Source organism: Zonotrichia albicollis, chromosome 22, assembly GCF_047830755.1.
Source record: "Zonotrichia albicollis isolate bZonAlb1 chromosome 22, bZonAlb1.hap1, whole genome shotgun sequence".
NCBI classification, from domain to species: domain Eukaryota; kingdom Metazoa; phylum Chordata; class Aves; order Passeriformes; family Passerellidae; genus Zonotrichia; species Zonotrichia albicollis.
Genome location: NC_133840.1, coordinates 4601842 through 4624818, shown reverse-complemented (window position 1 = coordinate 4624818; position 22977 = coordinate 4601842). Strand labels below are relative to the sequence as shown.

Sequence of the window (22977 nt, the reverse complement as noted above, 5' to 3'; positions counted from 1 at the left end):
TTTCCACGTTTTTAGGTGATATGTCTTTGTTAAGCAAACCTAACAAAGCCCTTAGATATTTACCTAACAGCTATTTCAACACGTGGCAAAGAGCTGGCAGATTAACTCTTGGATTAAAGTGGCTTTTTTCCCCCTGTTTTGTTCACCTGAAATTGAAATTATGAGCATGAACACCTTCATGTAGTGTTCAAACTTGGTGCATGACATAAAAGGATGCATGTTCTACTTTTGTTTTACTCTAAGGTTACAGTCAACAAGGAAAACAAAAGACCAGAAGATTAAATTTATTCCTTTTAATCCAAAGAACACCATCAGATATGGCTCCTATATCCAAAGATCAAAGATTGGGAACTTGAGAGGAGATCCAGCTAACAAAAACAGGGATGGAATGATGAAGTCATTTCCATATCTCAGATACGTTTAAGTCATGCAAAACAACAGAAAGGCTGAACGAATTGGGACTAATAAAAAACAAAAGTGAAAATATAAGTGTGTTGTAATCATCAGTCTGAGTAAAGATAGAAAAATATTCTTTTTTTTTTTAATATAGTCCCTCTGAAAACAACTGGGGTACATTTATATCCAAATTTCTCAATAAAGTGACGTTGCTAAATTTGCATAACCCCAGAACAATACATTTTTATCAATTTATGATCCTACAGAAAACAAAGTGCTTATTTTCATAAAAATTATGTGGTGAGTCCATAGAAACCCCATACCATGTTTTCACTGGAATTTCATCTACAGAACATTTCTTTAAGAGCTAAAAATTAATTCCAGTGTTAGGAATTCCTCAGGATGGCTCCAGCTGCACACCCCAGCCTGTTCCATCACCTGCACCAAACAAGGGCTTTGTTTCACAGTTCAAGTTTGAAAAAGTGCTAATTGTAATTTGATTTTTGCCCTGACAGGATTTCTGTGTGCCGTGGGTTTGGTGATGGTTTCACTACTTCAGGACCAGTCCAATATTAAATTTTCTGCCTCGGACACTCTGGAAAGGGATCAGCAGGACCTGATGAAGGCACAGGGGGATTCAATATCCCCAGTTCAGCAGAGTGTGAGTAAAACTGGCCCAGGCCTGTTCTCTTCCTTTAAAGATCAAAATAAACATTCAGCTCTTGCTGGATCTCACCAAACCTACTGGTGACAGAGCAGACACTGGAGGTTTTATTCCTGAAGGGTGAAAACCCGAGTTATCCTGCTCAGCTAAACTCCAGCTGAATGTTCTGTTCCCGTCCTTAAAATGAGTGGGAGAGTTGGGCTGTGTTCTCCAGCAGAAAGAACTGGGTTTATCCTGATTTTCCTTGTGGGATTTCTTGGATTTGGAGAGCACTCAATAACCTGGTCTTTGCCTTTTTGAGGAGCACAGGACATTCTCCCATCCCTGAGCACAGCACCCTGCTCCAGCCTGATGTGTGTCCTCTCAAAGGCTTCCCACTAATTACTCATCCCTGATGTCAGGGAAATGTGCATATTTTCATTATTTCCATATTTTAATCCTAATCTCCAGCTGTATGTTCTGATCCATTCCTTAAAATGAGTGGGAAAGCTGGGCTGTGTTCCCCTGCAGAAAGAACTGGGTTTATCCTGATTTTCCTTGTGGGATTTCTTGGATTTGGAGAGGGAAGGGAGCACTCAATAACTAATTTCTCAGTTTTGGAGAGGGAAAGGAGCACTCAATAACCTGGTCTTTGCCTTTTTTGAGGAGCACAGGGCATTCTCCCATCCCTGAGCCCAGCGCCCTGCTCCAGCCTGATGTGTGTCCTCTCAAAGGCTCCCCACTAATTACTCACCCCTGATGTCAGGGAAATACTTTCATTATATGCATATTTCCAGTGGCAGGACCCAGACTGCAACCCTGCTCCAGATTAAAGAGCTCCTGAGTGGTTTCTCTTTGCTGGAGAGCACAAGGGAGGGAGGAGATGACACAGGAGGGTTGGGGTGTCTGCCCTGAGCCTGTCCTGGGTCTCCAGATGAGTGTGGCCACCTTAATGAAGGGAAGTGATGCAAGCACCCACATTTCTGGAGCCTGGAAGCCCAGCAGGGATGAGATCAAGCTGATTTGACTAAACTTGCAGGCGACAGGGCTTGCACTTATCACATTCCTGTCATTTAATCTTTCATCACCTGACCTTCCTCAGCTTTTCCCTGAAATGGGCAGAGCAGAGTCAAGGTGTCCTTGTTTTTTTCCAAGGGCAGTTCTGTTTTCTGAGTGCTTTGGGTCGGAAGGGACTTAAAGATCATCCTGCTCCAGGTTCCTCCAAGACCAATCCAACCTGGCCTTGCTTTTATTAATTAATTAATTGCTGAATAGTTTTGGATACTAAGCAAACAGAAAACGCTTGAGATCTTTTCAAGGCTTCTCTGCATGAAGGTGGTTAGAACTGGTCATTTCATACTTACCACTAAAAATGGAGTTTTAATGTAATTAAAATAGAAATTTTATATTTGAAATTTTCTATAAATGACTTAGATAAGAAACTAATTAAATATTTGCTCAAACTTAAATTAATAAATATCAATATTCCATTGCAGCTTTTATTGCAATTAAAATATAAATTTTATATTTTAAAATGTCTATAAATAAGTAACTTAGATAATGAAAATAATAAAATATTTGCTCAAACTTAAATAAATAAATACTAACATTCCATCACAGCTTTTAATGTAATTAAAATATAAATTTTGTATTTTAATATTTCTGTAAATAAATAACTTAGACAAGGAAAATAATTAAATATTTGCTCAAACTTCAATCCCAGCCTTAAATAAATGTCATTATTCCATTGCAGCTTTTAATGTGATAAAAATACTAATTTTATCTTTTAAAATTTCTATAAATAAATAACTTAGATAATGAAAATAATGAAATATTTGCTCAAACTTCAATCCTGACCCTAAATAAATAAAAGTCAATATTCTATCACATATTAAATTTATATTTTAATGCAATTAAGATATAAATGTTATATTTAAAAGTTTCTATACATAAATAACTTAGACAATGAAAATAATGAAATATTTGCTCAAACTTAATCCTGACCTTAAATAATTAAACGTCAATATTCCATTGCATATTGCATTTATATTTTAATGTAAAAAATAATGTAAATAAAATACAAATGTTATATTTTAAAATTTCTATAAATAAATAAGACAATGAAAATAATAAAATAACTTACACAATGAAAATAACTTAGACAATAAGAGACAGCAGCGCTGGGGTTGTAGCCTTGGGATTTATCCCCCACAGGGATAAATCAATAATATCGATTTTTCCCCCATAGGGGATAAATCGATAATAAAATAACTAAGACAATGAAAATAACATAGATAATAATAAAATAACTCAGACAATGAGAATAATAAAACATTTGCTGAAACTTCAATCCTGACCTTAAATAAATCCATATCAATATCCCATCACAGGATAACCCCAGCTACACCTGCCCGCCCTATGAGCCGGACACCCGGACAGAGAGAACGAGCTCAGAATCCTCTCCCAGCCCCAGCCCTGCCTCCCCATGCCAGGACCCCATCCCGGGAGGCTTCCCTGGCAGCCAAGGAATCCCCTGTGGCACCAACAAGTTCAGGGCATCCTTCGGCACCGAGCGATTCCGGCGCTGCAGCTACGAGGAGAACGCAGCCGGCAGCTACGAGCGCTTCCTCAAGAGCACCAGGAGCCCCTTCCACCCTTACAAGAGGCAGATCAGCGAGGATGTTTTCCAGGAATCCCACCAGACCCTGCCTCCAGAAGCTTCTCCCTTCAAGAATCACAGGAGCATCGATGGCTTTGAGGGTCTGCCGGGATCTGCTGAGGAGCCGGAGGCTTTTCCCACCCACATCCCAAATATTTCTGCAGAGCAGCCGTGGTGTAGCAGCCTCCAGTACAGCTCCACGGGGCAGGAGCACGGCGCCCAGGTCATGGTCAGTGGGGTTTTGGTGTTGTTTGGGCTGTTTTCAGTGGTAAAAATGGGCTTTTGGAAGGATTTTCTCGTTGGGAGGATTTTCTTGTTGTAGTGGCTGTATTGGTGTTTATCGCTCTGTCAAGCTAGAGCTCAGGGAAAGCAGATTTGGAAATATCCATGTTTATTTGTCCAAGTTCTCTATTTTCTGGTCTTTTCCTCAAACAATCCTCAGAAAGATGCACAAGGACAAATGATTTTCCATCAGAGGGGGTACACGAATCCTAGATGTTTATTGCTCTGTCAAGCTAGAGCTCAGGGAAAGAGATTTGGGTATATCCATGTTTATTTGTCCACATTTTCTATTTTCTGGTCTTTTCCTCAAAGAATCCTCAGAAAGAGGTACAAGAACAAGTGATTTTCCATAAGAAGGGGTATCTGAATCCTAGATGTTTATCACTCTGTCAGGATACAGGTTAGAGCTCAGGGAAAGCAAATTTAGACATATCCGTGTTTATTTCTCCAAATTTTCTCTTTTCTGGTCTTTTCCTCAAACAATCCTCAGAAAGATGCTCAAGGACAAATTATTTTCCATCAGACAGGGTATATGAATCCTAAATATTTATCAGTCTGTCAAGACACAGGCCAGAGCTCAGGGAAAGCAGATTTAGATATATCCATGTTTATTTGTTCTCTATTTTCTGGTCTTTTCCTCTAACAATCCTCAGAAAGAGGCACAAGGACAAATGATTTTCCATCAGACAGGGTACATGAATCATAAATATCCAAATTTGTCATCAGCTGGGGTTTTCTACAAACAAAAGCTCACAAAACAAAATTTTCAAGCGTGAGGATGTGGAGCAGATTTGGTCCAACAGCTCGCCTGCACTTTTCTCAGCACAAATAGAAGAGAAAACTCCAAGACATCAAAAAATAAATATCAGCTCTGTTTATATGTGCAGTGCAAAATTACCTGGGCTGATTTCAATACCAGATGGAGGCAGCTGCCTATTTAGGCCAGCAGAGATCCCTGAAAAGCAAATTAAATTCCCCTCCAGTGTCTCCACAAGATCTCTGCTGTGATGCAAGGTGTAAAGTGCGTCTTGATCATCTCCTGCAGCCAAAAAGAACAATTCCACCTGCCAGAGGAGAGCCCTGAGCTGGTTCTGAATGGCTGGGACAGGAGGGATTCAGAGCTACAAATGGAAGAGGAGTTTAAAAAAAAAAGTATTAATTGGATTAAGACCAGGAGAATGGAGAGATGTTGTCATGGAACATACCTGGGGATTGAAGCCATCCAGGTTAAGGAGGAAATCGATCTAAATCTCTTATTTCCTGGATAAACACTCATCTAGGTCAGGGGAGTTCAGTGCTGCAAAACCTATGAGCAGCTGATGAAACAAAAATAATTCTCATTTTCTTCCCAAATCCTTGCAGGATGCAAAGGCAGCAGTGCAGGAGCCCTTTACAAGCAGGGGTAGCTACTCCCTGTTGGGTCTTGCCAGCACCCAACTTCCCACTTTTAAATCATTTCCATGCTGCTGGAAATCTGGAATTTCTCAAAATCTTCATCTTCATACCACCAAGATAACACTGATGTTTATTGGTAGTGGATGTCAAACCAAGCCTAATTTGTGCTTCTAATAATATAGCATAAAAATACTGAATATTTTTTATATTTATAAGATATACTAGATTGTGCTGGTTTGACCAGGAAGAAGTGGGAATTCTGGGATGCTGTGGTCAAACCAATGGGTGCTCATTATATATACATATATATATATATATACTAGATATATATTTTATATATATTAGATACACATGCATGATATATAACATACATATAAGAAATCATGAGTATATATGTTTATTTATTGATATTTTTAGATTAAAATGCCATAAAAGCTGGCCATGCTTTAAAGCAGAAGCATAAGTGCTGTTGGATTCTTGGAAAAAGTTTCTCACTGAATTCCTCCATTTTTTACGTATTTCCTGCATCTTGGTTGAACCCAGCAGCCAGCCCAGTGCGGTTTTTCTCTGCCACCTCTTTCCTGGACATTACAGACCTGCCAAAATTCCAGAGGCACTGCCAGCCTAAAGATTAAATCAGGGAGAATGAAAAAACGAGGGAGACACTTGTGCACACTCAGGAGTGAAAGCTGGAGTGTGCGGTTTGTGTGTGCAGGGAGGGAAAAAATATATAAGAATATAAACAGATCTTGATGATTTCTGAATTGCTCTCTGTACGGAATGTGGGCCGGGATTTCCTTTTTTCAGGCTGCAATTATGGAAATGCAGGAATTGGTTCATTTCTTCATGGAATCACGGGGTGGTTTGGGTCGGAAGGGACCCTGAAGGTGCTCCAGTGTCACCTCTCCTGTGGCAGGGACATCTCTCACTGTCCCACCCTGGCCCTGGCCACCCCAGGGACGGCCAACCCCAGATTTGCACCACTAAAACACAAACCAACTCTGTTAACCCTTACCAAAACACAGCAAAGCCCCAAAAACTCAACGTAACAAAGTCAAACATTCACACTGACTAATTATCCTGTTTTAACTTCAGCTGTTTTCTCTAATTACTCATTTTTTTGGCTGTTTTGCAGCAGGATTCAGACCTGAAGCTCAGGACATCCCCGCTGGAAGGGCAGCCTGGCCTGTACTGCTACCAGCCCCAGGTGCAGCAGATGTATTGCTCCTCACACCCCTTCCACCAGGTCAGTCCAGCACCAAAACCCTGATTTTTAGCACTCAAATGGTACAAAAATTGTGGTAATCATCATTTTTTAAAAATATTTAAAATATCTTTACATTTGTGTATTTGCAGGGCTGGGTTTCTATGCCTATATTCAGTTTATGAGGATAAGATCTAAAAACAACCACAGCTAAATGCAATTTAAGATGCTTATTAAGAAAAAGAAGGAAAAAATACCAAACCAAAAACTGTGGAAAAGGAATCTTAGTACTGGATATTTATATTTTCACCATTACACTCCAGAAAATTTGCTTTGGAGACAGATAAATTATTAATATAATTCTTTATATTTCAGGATCTTAACTAACTGAGCTTTAATTTCAGGAAAAAAAAACCTAAATAGATTGCTAAAATTCAGACCAAACATAGAAAAATATTTTAAAGTGAAATTGGAACAGCAAAATGATGTCAGCTTTCCTTGTGCCTGATGGCGCACATATCTCTTTTGAAAATTTGCTTCTTACATCATCCCAAGAGAAAGATTACTCAGCTGAAGCATAATTGACAATAATAAAAATAAAAACAAATAAAATAAAATAAATGAGAATAAAATAAATATAAACATAGATAAATTATATAAAAATTATAAATAGAAATACACTTATTAATATAAATATAATTTAAATGGAATAAAAGGAATGGTGATATTGCACTACCATCCTAACTTACAAATCCATTATCATTATTTTAGAAGAAAATTATCACAAAATGGTGCCAAAACAAAGCTCTGCTGCAAATACAAACTATGTTGGATATGTCACAGCTCCATATATCTCAGTCACTATAAAAATGCCATTTCTGTGTGCAGAAACCCCACCTAACTTGTGAATTCACAGAATATTCTTAATTTCTTTATGCGTTCTGCAGCAGGCACCTTTCCCCTGTCCCTGCTGGTTTGACAGCAGCGCTGTTTCTGTGCTGATCACATTCCAAAAACCTCCAGATTTAAAGCTGCCAGGCAAGATCCAACAGGCACCAAGAGGAAAATCCTCCATCCACCTGCAGGCTGGCACTGGGACAAATCTCTGAAGTGCAGCAGGTTTCTGTCAGACTTTTCTTCAATACCTGGTGCTTAATGTTAATATAGAAAAGAGTCTGGCAAGGTGTTCTGCTGCTGAGGAATAAAATAAAAATAAAATTAAAAAAAAAAGAATTTAAAAACTAAAATTTAAAAAAGGTCTAATAGGTGAAAGAGGTGGAATTGCTATCCCTGTGCCATAATCACATGCCATAATCACATAACCATATTCTTCAATACCTATCCCTGTGCCATAATCACATTATCATATTCTTCAATATCTGTGCTTAATGTTAATATAGAAATAGTCTGGCAAGGTGTTCTGCTGTTGAGGAATAAAATAAAAATAATTTTTTTTAAAAAATTTAAAATAAAATTTTAAAAAGTCTAATAGGTGAAAGAGGTAGAATTGTTATCCCTGTGCCATAATCACATGCCATAATCACTTACTTCAATAGCTGTGCTTAATGTTAATGTAGAAAAGGTCTGGCAAGGTGTTCTGCTGCTCAGGAACAAAATAAAAATAAAATTTAAAAAAATATAAATAAAATTTTAAAAGATCTAATAGGTGAAAGAGGTAGAATTGTTATATTGTTATTCCTGTGCCATAATCACATGCCATAATCACATAATCATATTCTTCAATATCTGTGCTTAAGGTTAATGCAGAAAAAGTCTGGCAAGGTGTTCTGCTGCTCAGGAATAAAATGAAAATAAAATTTAAAAAATAAAATTAAAAACAAAATTAAATAAAAAATTTAAAAGGTCTAATTGGTAAAAATAGAATTGCTATCCCTACACCATAATCACATGCTGGAAAATGAAAAGAGCTGAGAAAAGTGGAATAAGCTGTCCTGCATGGAGCAGCCCCGTGATTAACCCTTTCCATTCCAAGCTGGAATGGGGCAGTGCAAGCTCAGTCACTCCAAGGAGGTTCCTCTCTGCAGAACGGGCCCTGCAGTGAGGGATGCTCCAGCCCAGTTTTCATTAGAGGGATGAGAGGATCCAGCCCCTTCATTAATTCTGTGCAGATGATAAAACAGCCTCACCTTCCCCTTGGCTGGACACAACAGGAGCGGTGACTCAGAAGAAAAATGAGTTATTATTGACCCAAATGAGGAGCAGACACTGGCTGGAGTCACTCACCCACCATAAAACACCTTTCATGCCATGGCAGACTGTAAAACCAGCTCCAGCCTGTCATTCCAGACCATTCCCCAGCCTCCCTTCCCTCAAAAAGGATTCATGAAACCAATAAAACAGAAATAATCCCTGAAACACCCAGGTCTGGCCTTTCATGGTGACATCAAAACCAGCCCTATCTTTCAAAGAGCCACCAAAACCAATAAAAATCTGAATTATTGTAGGAATTTCTTGGTTTTCTGCTCTCGGGGGAAAATCTGCAGCCAGTGCACAAGGCAGGGAGCACCACAGTGCACACAAAAATTAGTTCACAGCTGCTCTGGAGGCTCTAATTGTGCCCAATATTTGGTTTAACAAGGCAGGACATGATTAATTATGTACATTTCATTCCTTTCACCATGCAAACAACTGAGTCTATCCAGTCTGGCTTTCCACATTCCATTTCAGGCAGTTCAGTGTGAGGAAGATAAAAGCAAACAGGCAAGAAAGACTCCAGCAGCCAGCATAAAATTACGGAGAAAATGACATCAATTATTGAGAGTACCGAATAAATAAATAAACTGTGAATATTTTGCTGTTTTAAGGGGACAAAGACCAAGAGCAATCAAAACTATTGATCCAAAAAAACAAAGGAATTAGAATTAGAAACTAAAGAGATGTCCAAGGGATTTTTCCCAACGAGTCCTGAGGGCTACATGATGATTTTCCAGAGGAACCCCACAAACCTCATGGCACAGGATGGGCAGGAATGAGCAGTGAAACACCAGGACAGGGCTCAGCAGTGCCAGGGAAGGCATCCAGGTAGATTTTTTTTAATATCATGTGACAGAAATTCTAATTTTGGCCATGTCCTCACCCCTGGCATCCGCCAAGATTCATCTGGAAGAGGCAGAAATTCCTCTCTCCCAGAGCTGATGTTATCTTACCTAAACTACATCATGCTCCTTTGCTCCTGAAAGTCTCTTTGAGCAGGTTTAAACTGTAATTTAAGGGAGAAAAATGTGGAATATTCAGAAAAGAAAAAGACCAAGGGCTGTGTTAAAAAATTGAGGACAAATCTATGGAAGCTCTGGTGCAATCCAGGCTGTCTGTGGGGATCATCTCATCTTTCACCTGGCTTTTTATCCTGGTGATCCCTTCACTTTAAGTGTGTCTTGGAACAGGTTTGGTGATCTCCTGGAGAGTTTGGTCAGCATTTCTCAGGGAGCTCCTGTGGCTGGTACCAAGGCATAAATATTATCTGTTTTTAGGGGTCCTGGCTGTTATTTTCAGCTTTTTGATAGAGAAAATTGAATGGAAAAATCACTTGAGGTGGTGGCACATGAACTCCTGGCCCTGTGGAGAAGGATTTTCCTTGGATTTTACTGAGGGAACAGACAGGGAGCAGCCCAACAGCTTCAGCACGGGGCAGGCAGTGTGAAATCACCCCAAAAATGTCTCATATGCTTCTCTCCTGACCCTTGGAATGACATCACTGACTTATTCCATAATAATAAATTCCTCTCAAATATATTCTGGTGCATCCATTTAAGTTCTTCTTGTTATTTGTTGAGGTTTTTCCCTGCCTTGCTCAGTAACAGCAATTTTAACAGAGATTTTGGGATACTATTCCCTTAGCAGCAAATATTATATGATTTCAATTTTTGCCTTTCTGAACCCTCTCCACCTAAAAAATAAAGAAAAAAAATATAGCACACAAACTCAAATAAGGCTCAGGCAAGACTTCCCTGTTTCCTCCTACATTTTTAGTAGCTTTACTTCCTCAGCTGTTTTTTATAAGATGAACACTGAAGATTTTTACTCTGGTGGTCTGGGGTTTTAATGTCGATAAAATGACATCATTCATTATTTGTGTGCTTGTTCAGGGGAGGCTGAGCAGGCTGAGATACTTCAAAAGAGATGGCTGGAGGGAGATAAGCTTTAGGTCTATAAAATTAGGAATTATCTGGGGACGATTAATAGGACACGGCTCCTCATAGCAAGAAATAAAGAAAATACTTTTTCCCACACAGTATCAGAAATAATGCTGTTATTAGGGAATATTTTTGGGAGTTTTTTGCTAAAATAAATGACATTTTTGCTGTCCCCCCAGTACCCCTCAGGAGGCAGCTACCCCGTGACTTACATCGCCTCCTCGCACTACCCCTACCAAAGGATTGCTCCTCAAAGCAGCCAAGAATCTCAGCAGCCTCTGTTCCCCAAACCCATCTACTCCTACAGGTAATCCAATCTTTTTCCAAGCCCTCACCTTACAGGAAATACCCCGTTCACCCCTGGCCCTGTTCCAGCATCGTTTGCAGCAACACGTTCGCTCCATTTGTCTTCTTGCCGGGCTGTTCTGTCCTGTCCCCGTGGATCACAGAACGTTCCAGGCTCTGGGGCCAGCCAAGGCACACAGAAATGAAGTGTTGTAAAGCAGGGGAGCAGTCTTGATCACTCCCCAAAAGAAAAAAGATTGACACATTTCTCTAAGGAAAAAATTTAAGTGTTGTGAATTTCATCAGCACAAGGCTGGTGATACTGAGTTGTCTATTCTGTATTAAAAGTGATTTTTTCCCCAGTTACTTGAGCAAGGAAATGCCTTGAAAACCTATCTACTATGGCAGTCACCACATGGGTTTTGCCACCAAAGTAGATCAGATAATTAAATTTTAATTATGACTCTGTCAATTTGATTCTCTCTGTGGCCTCCACCAGTCAAACAAACCTTCAATAACTCCACACCAGCAGGATTGGAAGGTCTTGATTTTGCTTTCTATGTTCTTTTATTTTAAACCCAGGTTGAACCTTCTAGATGAGCCTGGAGAATTACCTGTAGGAGTTAAGGAGATTGTTGTAATTGACTGAGTGAAACATAAAATCATCCTTGTATTTGTGCTATGACAGTGAAAGTCAGAATAATTACACCTAGTGCAAAAAATGATCTAATTTTGGTTGTGAGGAGCCAGGCAGAAGAGGCTAAAATGCTTTTTTTGTTGTTTTTTTTCTCTCCCTAAAGCATCCTGATCTTCATGGCTCTCAAAAACAGCAAGACAGGGAGTTTGCCAGTCAGTGAGATTTACAATTTCATGACAGAACACTTCCCTTACTTTAAGGTGAGTTCCACGGGGATGGGGAAGGGAGAGAGGGAGTAAGGGATGGGATTCCAGCTATGAAAAGGGATTATTTCTTAGGAGATTCATAGCAAATCAATTACACACTCCATACTCCCATGATCACAAGCTCCCCAGCCTTCTGCACCTAGGCAGAAATGTGAAATGTGGTAATATTTAACTCAAGAAGATGTTAAGGACTGTTCCAGCTGTGAGCTTGGGTGTACAACAGTGACCATTCCTCAGGGCAAATTTCAAACAGCCGCAGCAAGGCAGTTCAAACATTTGTAATAAAGGAACACTGAGAATAATGGAAAATAAATGTTCCAATACAATTCTGCAGTGGTTTTGGACACTGAGGATAAATAGAGCACACACACACACAAACAGAAGATTGAATATGTCAGTAACCAGAGAAAAATGCACATTATCACAGAGGAAGAACTGTCAGGATCCATCACACTCCCAGATTTCCTCCCAAAGGAATCACTAAGTGCTCCATCATTTGTTACAAGCAAGAAAAGGGAAAAAAAAAATAAATCTACCATTAGAAATCCCAGGGGAATCCACAGGAAAATAGCCAGAGTTTCAAGCAGAGAGGTGGGAATATTATTAATAATTTTTACAGGCATGTGGATGTTTATTCCTCAGATCAAACTGAAATTAATTCTCTGTTGTCTTATGACACAATTGATCATAAAATTAATCAGCAGCTTTAAATCAAATGCTGCTGCTGCCAGCATGGGCAGAATCCCTCAGACTCAGGATTGTGGCTCCTCCAGGTGTCACCATCCTGGTTCCTCCTGGTTTTCAGAACCTCTTGTCTTTTTTAAAATTAATTTAAAAACTGATGAGAATGAGGTCACTGCTGTAGGAACAGAATAGATCAGGGGGTACTACCCATAAATTCACTATTTTGCACTTTACTTACAAATTCAGCCAAATGTATTTGACTGTAGCATCCTCAAAATAACCAGGGGAGAATGAGCACTCAGATATTACATTTACAGTCATGAATCCCTGTCTCTCTCTGGTCTTCACAGCAGAGAATTACCAATATAGGCAAAATTTAATATCCTCCATCCTCCCTGCTTTTGGAGACTCTTCAGCAAAATAAAACCCCATAAAAATCAGCAAAGAACATTTTGCTGCTGCTACCAGTGCTCACTAAAAAGCAAACTACAACAGGGAGAGGGGAAAAATTTAGGTTGGTGAGAACAAGAGAGCAAGTGCACACAGAGCCTTGCTGGGATGATACAAGCAGAGTCAAATTAACTGGGATTCGCTGCCACAGCAAATTTAGTTTCTATGATGCAACAATCTCATTTCTAGTTGAAACAGAGCAATCCAACTCCTACGTCCTAAAAAAAAAAAAAAAATCTACACAGCTAAAGTTGAATTAGTCTTTGATGTACCTCTCCCTTCTCTTGAGACCTAGATTTAAAGAGAAAGGGTTTTGCAAGATCACTGAACTCTTTAAACTTCAAGAGCTGGTCAGGATCAGTGGGGCTGGACAATAATTTTCTCTCCTTTTTTTTTGTAGTGATTAGTGAGTCTAACAGAAAGCTTTAATCTTTTTAATTGGAGTTGTTGGGCTGAGAGGGCAGAAAGGTCTGAGGTGTGAAGGGAGGGCTCAGGTGCTGTGGAGGTGGCACCTGGGGACATGGATTGGTGGTGGCCTTGGCAGTGCCAGGGGCTGGAATTGGTGCCCTCAGAGGGCTTTTCCCACCTCAGTGATCCTGGGATTCCCCAGCTGATTTTGTGATCCTGGGATTCCCCAGCTGATTTTGTGATCCTGCACTCGCATCTCCCCCTTGCTGAATGCAGTGATTACCAAAATCAGCCACAGCAAGGAGATTCCAGCTGCTCAAGAGCAGCCCCAGCAGCCAAAGTTTGCTCATTTACAATCACACCTGATTTAAAAACTGGCGTTTTTTTCTCTTAATAATCTCAGTGTGTTAATCCCTACCTGGGCAAATAAATTCTCACAGCTCAGCAATCCTGAATTTAATGCAAGAACCTGCTCAGCTCCTGGCAGCAGCCTCCAAAATCAATCCGTGTGCTTTTTGCTTGTACAGTTTCTAAAACCATCTCCTAATTTACACCCCCACACGTTCTGCAAGCCTCTGAGGAGCCCATGCCACTCCCAGCTGAGCAGAAACACCAATTATCCTGTCTAGGTACACAGGGGTGTGGGGAGCCTCTGTGCAGGGCAAGAAACAGGAATATTCTTCCAGGTCAGCTTGTTCAGTAGCTAAATGCACAATTCACCTGGGAGGAACAGCTTTATTCACTTTTGGAACTACCAGAAAGTTACTTGAATGTTATCTGCAAGGGAGAAAAAACTGATTTGTTGTGTTTAGTGTGATCTTATGGCAGAAAATGCTTTAAAGGTTTGGGGTTTTCTCTCTTCTCTTCTCTTCTCTTCTCTTCTCTTCTCTTCTCTTCTCTTCTCTTCTCTTCTCTTCTCTTCTCTTCTCTTCTCTTCTCTTCTCTTCTCTTCTCTTCTCTTCTCTTCTCTTCTCTTCCCTCCTGTTACAGTTTGTGTTGTCTCACCCATGAGACAGAATAGTGAAATGCTGACATCAGGTGGGCCAAAATGGAAGAGGTTCTGCTGCTCTGAAGGGAAAATAGTTTCTCTTTTAGTAAATAGTATGTATTTAATTCCACACCTATTTATTTTTTAATGAAGAAAGTGAGTATTAAATCTGATCCTCATCTCATCAATAAGGTTTTTAATGCCTTAATCCACACAATAGTTCTTTACAAGCTACAAAACAACATGTTTTACAGTCCTTATAAAAACATGTACAGAAAATTAAATCCTGATACAATAATTTCATCAAAGTATGTTCAAAATTCACAGTCTGCCTGGTGAAAGCCAAAATGGGCTCAGATTCATTTATAAAAGATGGTCTAAGAGGAAGTTCTGATGGACTAGGCAGCAATTAAAGAAATTATCAAACTATCAAAAATCTGGCTTTGTATGAGAGAAGGATCCTAGTAATAAAAAGTAAAAATGGGGAAAAAAATTAATGAACCTAAGAGGGAAATTCTAATTTTTAACATTATAAAAAAAGACTGTGGAAACCCATATTTATTTGTCATGTTCTCTGTTGAATAATTCTCTACTTGATACAAACAGTTATGATGACAAATGTTTGCATCCATGAATATGAATTAACAGCCATGGACAACCTCCCCCCATTTCAGAGAGCTGTTTCATTTCCTGCAATCCTTATGAGGAATTGAAAAGAAAATATGAGGATTTTTTTGGCAAAAAGAAAATAATCATTTTGATGACCCAGTTTAAAGAACCTTCCAGCTTCTTCTGCTGAGTTAAAAGTAAATGCAAAGCACAGAGATGAGTGATCAGCTGTGGAAACCTGTATCTCATCTGGAGGGCTTGTGATTGAAATATTTGGTTATGTAATTGGCCAGCACACAAAGTTACACCTACAGTAGCATGAAAACCCCCTTTGAAGTCTGCCTGGACACTGAATTTGAGCCCAGGCGGCACAAAGTACTTTAATGAAGAATTGGAAATATTTCTAGGTGTTCTAAAATAGATTCTGATTTCGTGTTAGTTCTAGAACATGAATTTTTACACAATTCTGGTGATGTGCAAATTCACTCTTAGAGACCCAGCAGGTCTCTGACAACCTTTTTGCTTAGAAGATCAGTTACTATTTTATCTGATCCCTCTCTTCCCACACAACATGACTGTAACATTTTTGTGGCTTCCCTCTAACGTTCAAGCTTCTCACTGCAGAGAAGGCACAGATCTAAACAGCATTTCTTGTAACCTCACCAGTCAAAACACAGTTATATATATACACATACATTTTAAATTTATTTATTTATTTTTAGCTGTTAATTTATTTTTTTAAGCTGGTTCTTACATTGGGTTTGTTTCTCCAGACAGCTCCAGATGGTTGGAAGAATTCCGTGCGCCACAACTTATCTTTGAACAAGTGCTTTGAGAAGGTTGAGAACAAATCAGGGAATTCTTCTAGAAAGGGCTGTTTGTGGGCTCTGAATCCAGCCAAGATTGACAAGATGCAGGAGGAGCTTCAGAAATGGAAAAGGAAAGACCCAGTTGCTGTGAGGAAGAGTATGGCAAAGCCAGGTCAGTCATTTGTTCTTGTTTTAGCTCTCAGCTCTCCCCAGAATTTTTCTTTTTACCAAGATCTGTAAGAGAATTTAAACATGATTTAGGAAAGTATTTAAGGATTTTTCCTGGTTGGCAAAACAAGTAAAAAAATTAATATCAGAATTAAAATAGACCTAGTTTTGTAGAAATTTACAGATAAGCACAAACAAGCTTCACCAAGAAAATATTCTCTCTTGACACCTCTCTAAGATAAAAAGCAAGGTTGGATGGGGATTAGAACAGCCTGGTGTGGTGGGAGGTGTCCCTGCCCATGGCAGGGGGATGGAATGAGAGGATCTTCAACATCCCTTCCAATCCAAACCACTCTGTGACAAAAAGAACACTGAAATACTAAATATCAAATAAAATCTGAGATTAACTGCTAAGTATCCAACCTTTAAAAGTGGAATTTATTACATACTCACTTGGCAACAATAATTTAAAAGCAAACATCTCAGTTGGTTATAGCATGGTGCTGATATCACTGAGGTTGTGAGTACAATCCCTGTATGGGCCATTTTCTTAAGAATTGGACTTGGTGATCCTTGTGGATCCCTTCCAGCTAAGAATTTCAGGCTTTGGAGGTTTTAATATATAAGAACTAGCAACTTCTGTTGGCCATTTCCTGAATAACAGCATAATTCCTGCTGCAAGTTATCCAGGGAAAGTCAGCCGTGGACTTTCCCTTGCCATTTGCTGAGCAGCACCACAATTCCTGCTGCAAATAATGCAGGGATAAGTCAGCTGTAGACTTTCCCTTGCCATTTTCTCAGAACCACCACAATTCCTGCTGCAAGCTATGCAGAGAAAAATCAGCCATGGACTTTCCCTTGCCATTTTCTCAGAACCACCACAATTCCTGCTGCAAGCTACGAAGGGATAAATCAACTATGGACTTTCCCTTGATATTTTCTGAGCAGCATCACAATTTCTGCTGCAAGCTATGCAGGGATCAGTCATTCATGGACTCTCCCTTTGTTTTCCAGAAGAGCTTGACACCCTGATAGGCGACAGGAGCGAGAAGCTGCGCTCGCCGCTGGTGCCGTGCAGCCCGCCGGGCGCTGCAGGTGCCTCGCTCTCCAGGCAGATGGCAGCGCAGCCCCATCCCTTGTGCGAGCCCTCGCTGTCCTCGGGCATCCCGCAGGGCTTCCCCGGCATCCCCGGCTCGGCAGCGCTGCACGCCAAGAGCCCCCTGCCCGCCCTGCTGGGGGGGCAGCAGCCCGGCTGCTTCTCGTCCCCGCAGGGCTTCCCGCAGGTCCCCACGGCGCTGCTGCAGCACACGGCCGAGCCTCAGAGCCTGTTCCATGCTGGGGAGGCGCAAAGCCAGCTCCGGACTCAGCCCAGCATCCCTCAGGATTCGCCAGTGCCGGCCCAGAGCCCCCCGAGCTGCGGGATGAAGATGCTGCCCGAGCATTCTCCGGCCAGGACGGTGCAGGACACGCTGCTGCAGGAGGGAGACCTCAGCAATGACATCGATGCTCTCAACCCGTCCCTCACTGATTTTGATCTCCAAGGTAGGTGCTGGAGGTGTTTTTGTCTTGGAGAGTCAGGTTTGTGACCTCCCATCCTATGGATCCCATCCCATGCCATGGATCCCTCCCATCCCATCCCATCCCACCCCATCCTATCCCTTTCCATTATTCCATCTCATCCCATGGATCCCATCCCATTGCATGGATCCCATCTCATCCCATCCCATCCCATTATCCCATCCCATCCCATCGCATGGATCCCATCCCATGGATCTCATCCCATGGATTCCATCCCATCCCATCACATGGATCTCAACCCATCCCATCCCATCCCATCCCACCCCATGGATCCCACCCCATGGATCCCATCCCATGGATCTCATCCCATGGATTCCATCCCATCCCACCCCATGCATCCCATCCCATCCCATGGATTCCATCCCATCCCATGGATCCCATCCCATCCCAACCTCCACAACATCCATTTCCCTCCCTTTTCTCACATCTCCACGCTGCTGTTACAAACCTCACCTTCCTGGGTTACATTTTATATAAACACAATGTAATTTTGTGTTAAATCTTTTAAAAGTTTCCCAAGGAAGATACAGATTTGCATCCAGGAACGGAAAAAACATTCTTACTGCCCCCCTGGCTACAATTGCTGATATTAAACACTGCAATACAGTTTTTATAAGGTGTTCTTTAAATTCAGACCTGTTTTCAACTGGAAGCTACTCAAGCACAGCTATTTAGTGCCATTCTTACAAGAGAATTGTCGAGTGAAAGGCACCAAGAGAAATAAATTTGATTGAATTAACATGCTAGCATTCTTCTTTATCAATATTGATTCCACATCTCTGCTAAAAAGGATGCTTTTTCCCTCTTCCCAAGGCAGTAATAGCATCTACACCCAAAGCAATTATATTTTCTGAGCTGTCTTCTTGTATTCTTCATGAATATACATTTCTACCAGAATTTTTGAAATAATTTTCTGAATTTAATGCTGTTTTCTCCCGGATTTAAATTTGTGGAGACAGACAAATAATAACCATCTAAACAACCTCTTCCCTTCCTCAGTCCCAAGAGATTAGGATCACCTCCATAAATTATTAATAAACAACATCTCCTGCAACACAGTGATTCAAGAAACAAATATTTAAAAACATAGGAAGAGAAAATATAAAGAAATGTGAATCAATCTGCATCAATTCTTTAATTTATTTTCTATGTCTGTCAAGGTCAGGATTGAAGATGGTATTTTGTGTTCAGGCTCGAATGTTTGTTATTTCTTATCTATACAAATTGTGAGTTCTACAGCATTCTACTAACAAGCCACAAAATGGCTAACTATCTTTCTCTACAAGGCCTTTTAAGGCTAAATTATCCAATTAAGAAATGAGACCTAAATTATTTTTACTTTTAACCCAATAAGCAACCACCCAAAATCCACAATGCTGAGACTTTTCTGTCCAATTACACAAAACCACCCAAACCCATGGAGAAGAAGAAGGAGCCACAACACTAAAATCTGCATCTTAACATAGATATAGCTATAGCTATAGATATAGCTATAGATATCTATATATCGATATGTATATGTATATATGTATATATGTATATATGCATATATGCATATATGCATATATGTATATATGTATATATGCATATATGCATATATATGTATATATGTATATATGTATATATATAATGCTTTATATATACTGTTATATTGCTGCATTGCTGTACTGCTATCTATTTTATAATGTTATAATAGCTATACCATAATATAATATATTTAATATTATTATATATAATAATATATTAATATAATAATATATATACTATATTATTAAATATAGTATATATAATAATGTAATCTAATATATTCTGTATATAACATATAATATAATATGTCCTATATTATATATGACATATAATATATAAATTGTATATAATATATAATGTATAATCTATAATCTATAAATTATATATTATATAAGATAGTTATAACCTATATTGTAATATTATAGCTATATATATTTTATATATATATAATAGCTATATAATATAGATATTATATGTATGTATAATAGCTATATAAGATAGATTTTATATTTATATATATATATATATATATATATATATATATATATATATATATATATATAAAATAATGAACCTTAAACTCTATGTTTTCTACCCTGTAATATGATACACTTCTATTCAAACTGCACACCCATAATCCATAATCTCAGCTCTATCATTTAATTTTGGAAGCCTTCTCAGGTCAAATGCAGTATTATTCTCTTGTGGCTAAAAGAGTTGGGTTAAAACTAAAATATTGGAAATTCTCAGCATCCAGGGTTCCAATAAATCTGTAAACCAACATGGGGATGTTTTTTGTTGTAGGGAATCTTTGGGAGGAGCTGAAGGACGACAGCCTGGCCGTGGATCCCCTTGTGCTCATTTCATCATCCCCGCAGTGTTTCCCCTCGCACTGCCAGCTGGAGAGCGGCGGCCCCGGCGCGCACGGGGCCGCGCACGGGAGCGCGCACGGGAGCGCGCCCGAGCTGCAGCTCACCACGCTCTACTCGGCCTTCATGGAGCTGGACACGGTGTCCCCGTCGTACCTGAGCAACACCCCCGGCTCCAAACCCATCGCGCTGATGTGAACCACAGCCCCGGCACCGCCCTGACCCACGGGAACAGGAATTTTATCTCTTTTTTCCCAGAACTCACCCGCAGGATATGTAGCTTTATCATGATGGTTTTCTACAGACTGACATTAAAGCAAAAAAATAGAAAAAAATAATGTAAAATATTATTTAAAGAGAGTATGGTTAACAGCTGAACTTGTCAACACCGTTTTATCAAGGCACTCATCTTCTTCGTCTTCCAGGAATAAGAAGCCACTCATCTTCTTCTTGACCTGCTTTTTCCTCTTTCTTTCTTTTTTTCTTTAACAAAAGCTGCTTGGAAATGAGCACAGAACTCACAGCACACAACAATTTAACTTATTTCTTGGAGCCACTGATGGCAACAACATCCACCACAGACCACTCAAAATATAAAATCTACCTATTAAAACATTCATAGTCCCCTTGAAAGAAGGGACCCATAGTCCCCCTGGGTTTTGGTAAATGTGAACTGAAAATTCTGCAAGTATTAGAAGATAGAGGACAAGCTGCTGACAGACAAAACCAAAGCAACAAATATGCTTCAGTGGAAAATATCAAAGTTTTACTGTATTTAAAAAGAAATTTTAAACTCTGCTTTTTTAATAAAAAAGAACAAAACTATTTAGTAGAATTTTTACTTGGCTGGAAATTATTCCCATTCATGCCTCTTATCTTTTACCACATAAACTAAACATTAACGTGAATTATTGAGCCATATGGTAATTAAAAAGAAGAGAGAAATTGCAGTTGGCCAAATCCAGAGAGCATCTGTGTTTTAACTGATCCCTCCAGGGGGGTTTCTTGTGATGCTGAACCAAATCTTGCAGCAGGTTCCTACTGTGAGCTAAACTTCAGGCCAGTTTTTCAGGAACAACCTTCTCCCTCTGATTTTCCACAAAGCTGGAATTAAAAAAAGTAGAAAAATAGAATAAAATAGAATAAAACAATTTTGGTTGAAGTGATGCAATATAAACCCAGAGTGAGCTGGAGAAAGGAAGTTAAAAATTGAATTGAGCACTATGGAAAATAGTCCAGAAACCCCCAAAAAATGGGGTTCCCTGGAGAAGCTGTGGCTGCCCCATCCTGGAAGTGCCCAAGGCCAGGTTGGACAGAGCTTGGGACAATTTGGGACAGTGGAAGGTGACCCTGCCCATGGCAGGGGGTGGCACTGGGTGACCTTCAATGTCCTTTCCAACCCAACCCATTGTGGGATTCTCTGATCTCCGTTCACAGACGGTGTAAACTCAGCCTAAACCAAGGAGGGTAAAACTTGAGTCAGCTTGGGTGATTGAGACCACAAAAAAGCAAGGATGGAACAAAGGAGATGGAATTGTTAAAATAAAGACACAGAGGTTAAATTGGCTGCTGTGTCCCAGCAAGGTGGGAGCTCTGCCCAAGCCAAGGCCTAAAGCTACACCCTCACCCTTTCCTACTACTCCAGACTTAAAAAATCAGATTAGGGGCAGACGGATAAAGGGGACTTAGGAGGAGCACACGTGATGCAGCTTTGTAATCCCTCACGCAAGCACCAAGAAATCCTCACTTGACTCCAGCTCCTCTTCCTGCACAGAGAATAAGGAGCAGAAGAAATGCAGCCAGGAAAAAAAAAAAAAACAGCAGGATGAGAGTTATGCAAACATATTAGAGCTGGGAGAATCAGGTTTTGGCCATCTTAAGGTTTGGATAAAGAAATGGAGAAAAAGTTAAGTATGACACGTTATTAGAAATGTGAATAATATGGTAAATCTAAAGCATATAGTGAGAATAAAGCTGCTAAACAATATATAAATATGGATATAAATAACTCTAACTCAAAATATAAATATAAATAATAAACATAAATTATAATATATAAATATAAATAGATATAGATATATAGAGAGATATAAATAACTCTAGATACAGATATAGATATAGATATAGATATAGATATAGATATAGATATAGATATATAAACAGAGATATACATTATAAATATAACTATAAATGTGTCTTTAAATATAAATATAAATATTACTTATGTTTATAAATATGTGAGTAATATATATACAATGTATATAAACACAGCATGTGTATATAAAACACTGTATATGAACAGGAAATTATATGTACATATAACATTATATGCACATATAAAATGCTATTTGTAAACAGTGTGCATGTATATATATAAAACACTAAATATATTAAAACCACAGTAGAAATACACACATATATATATAAATACACATATATATATATTCAGTGCAATTTAAAATTCACCAGCTTACAACTAAACACACAGTATTTAGAGTAGGTATTATTAGAAGGATATTAGGCGCCTTTTTTAAAAAAACTTCACATTTTAGTCAAATAAATACACATTTTAATACAGACATGCATTGAGGAAAAGCAAAACCAAAGCAGCCCCTGCCCTGTGCCCAGGCACTGTTTTTGTACCCCTGTGGCTCTTGAACACACTGCTACTCTGATGCCTTAAAATACGTCACCATCACTCTTAAGCCAAAAATAAGAATTGGTAAATATTGTTCTCTAAGAATACAGACACAGGTCTAGCTCAGGGTTCCCTCAGCTCTGTGTGTTTGTGAGCTCTGACTTCAACAGAAAATCCCAGTCTCAGACCAGGACTCCCAGTGCTGGGCAGGACCAGGTGTCCCAACCCTCCAAACCCCTCAAATTCATTTCAGCCTCTCCAGTGGGAATTCTGCACACCTCCATCCTCAGGGAATTTCCACATAAAACTCTCCTTTTCAAAGCTTTTC

At 39.4% G+C, this 22977-nt stretch overlaps 1 protein-coding gene across 1 annotated transcript; it reads left to right on the top strand.

The window, feature by feature from the left end:
* Nucleotides 1-937: 937 nt before the first annotated feature.
* On the top strand, nucleotides 938-21983 carry FOXN1 (forkhead box N1). The gene is made up of 8 exons (XM_074557103.1): nucleotides 938-1057; nucleotides 3430-3927; nucleotides 6511-6621; nucleotides 10913-11040; nucleotides 11819-11915; nucleotides 15834-16041; nucleotides 17052-17579; nucleotides 19947-21983. The coding sequence occupies exons 1-8, from the start codon at nucleotides 938-940 to the stop codon at nucleotides 20207-20209; spliced, it is 1953 nt and encodes a 650-aa protein (XP_074413204.1). The 3' UTR covers nucleotides 20210-21983.
* Nucleotides 21984-22977: the final 994 nt, after the last annotated feature.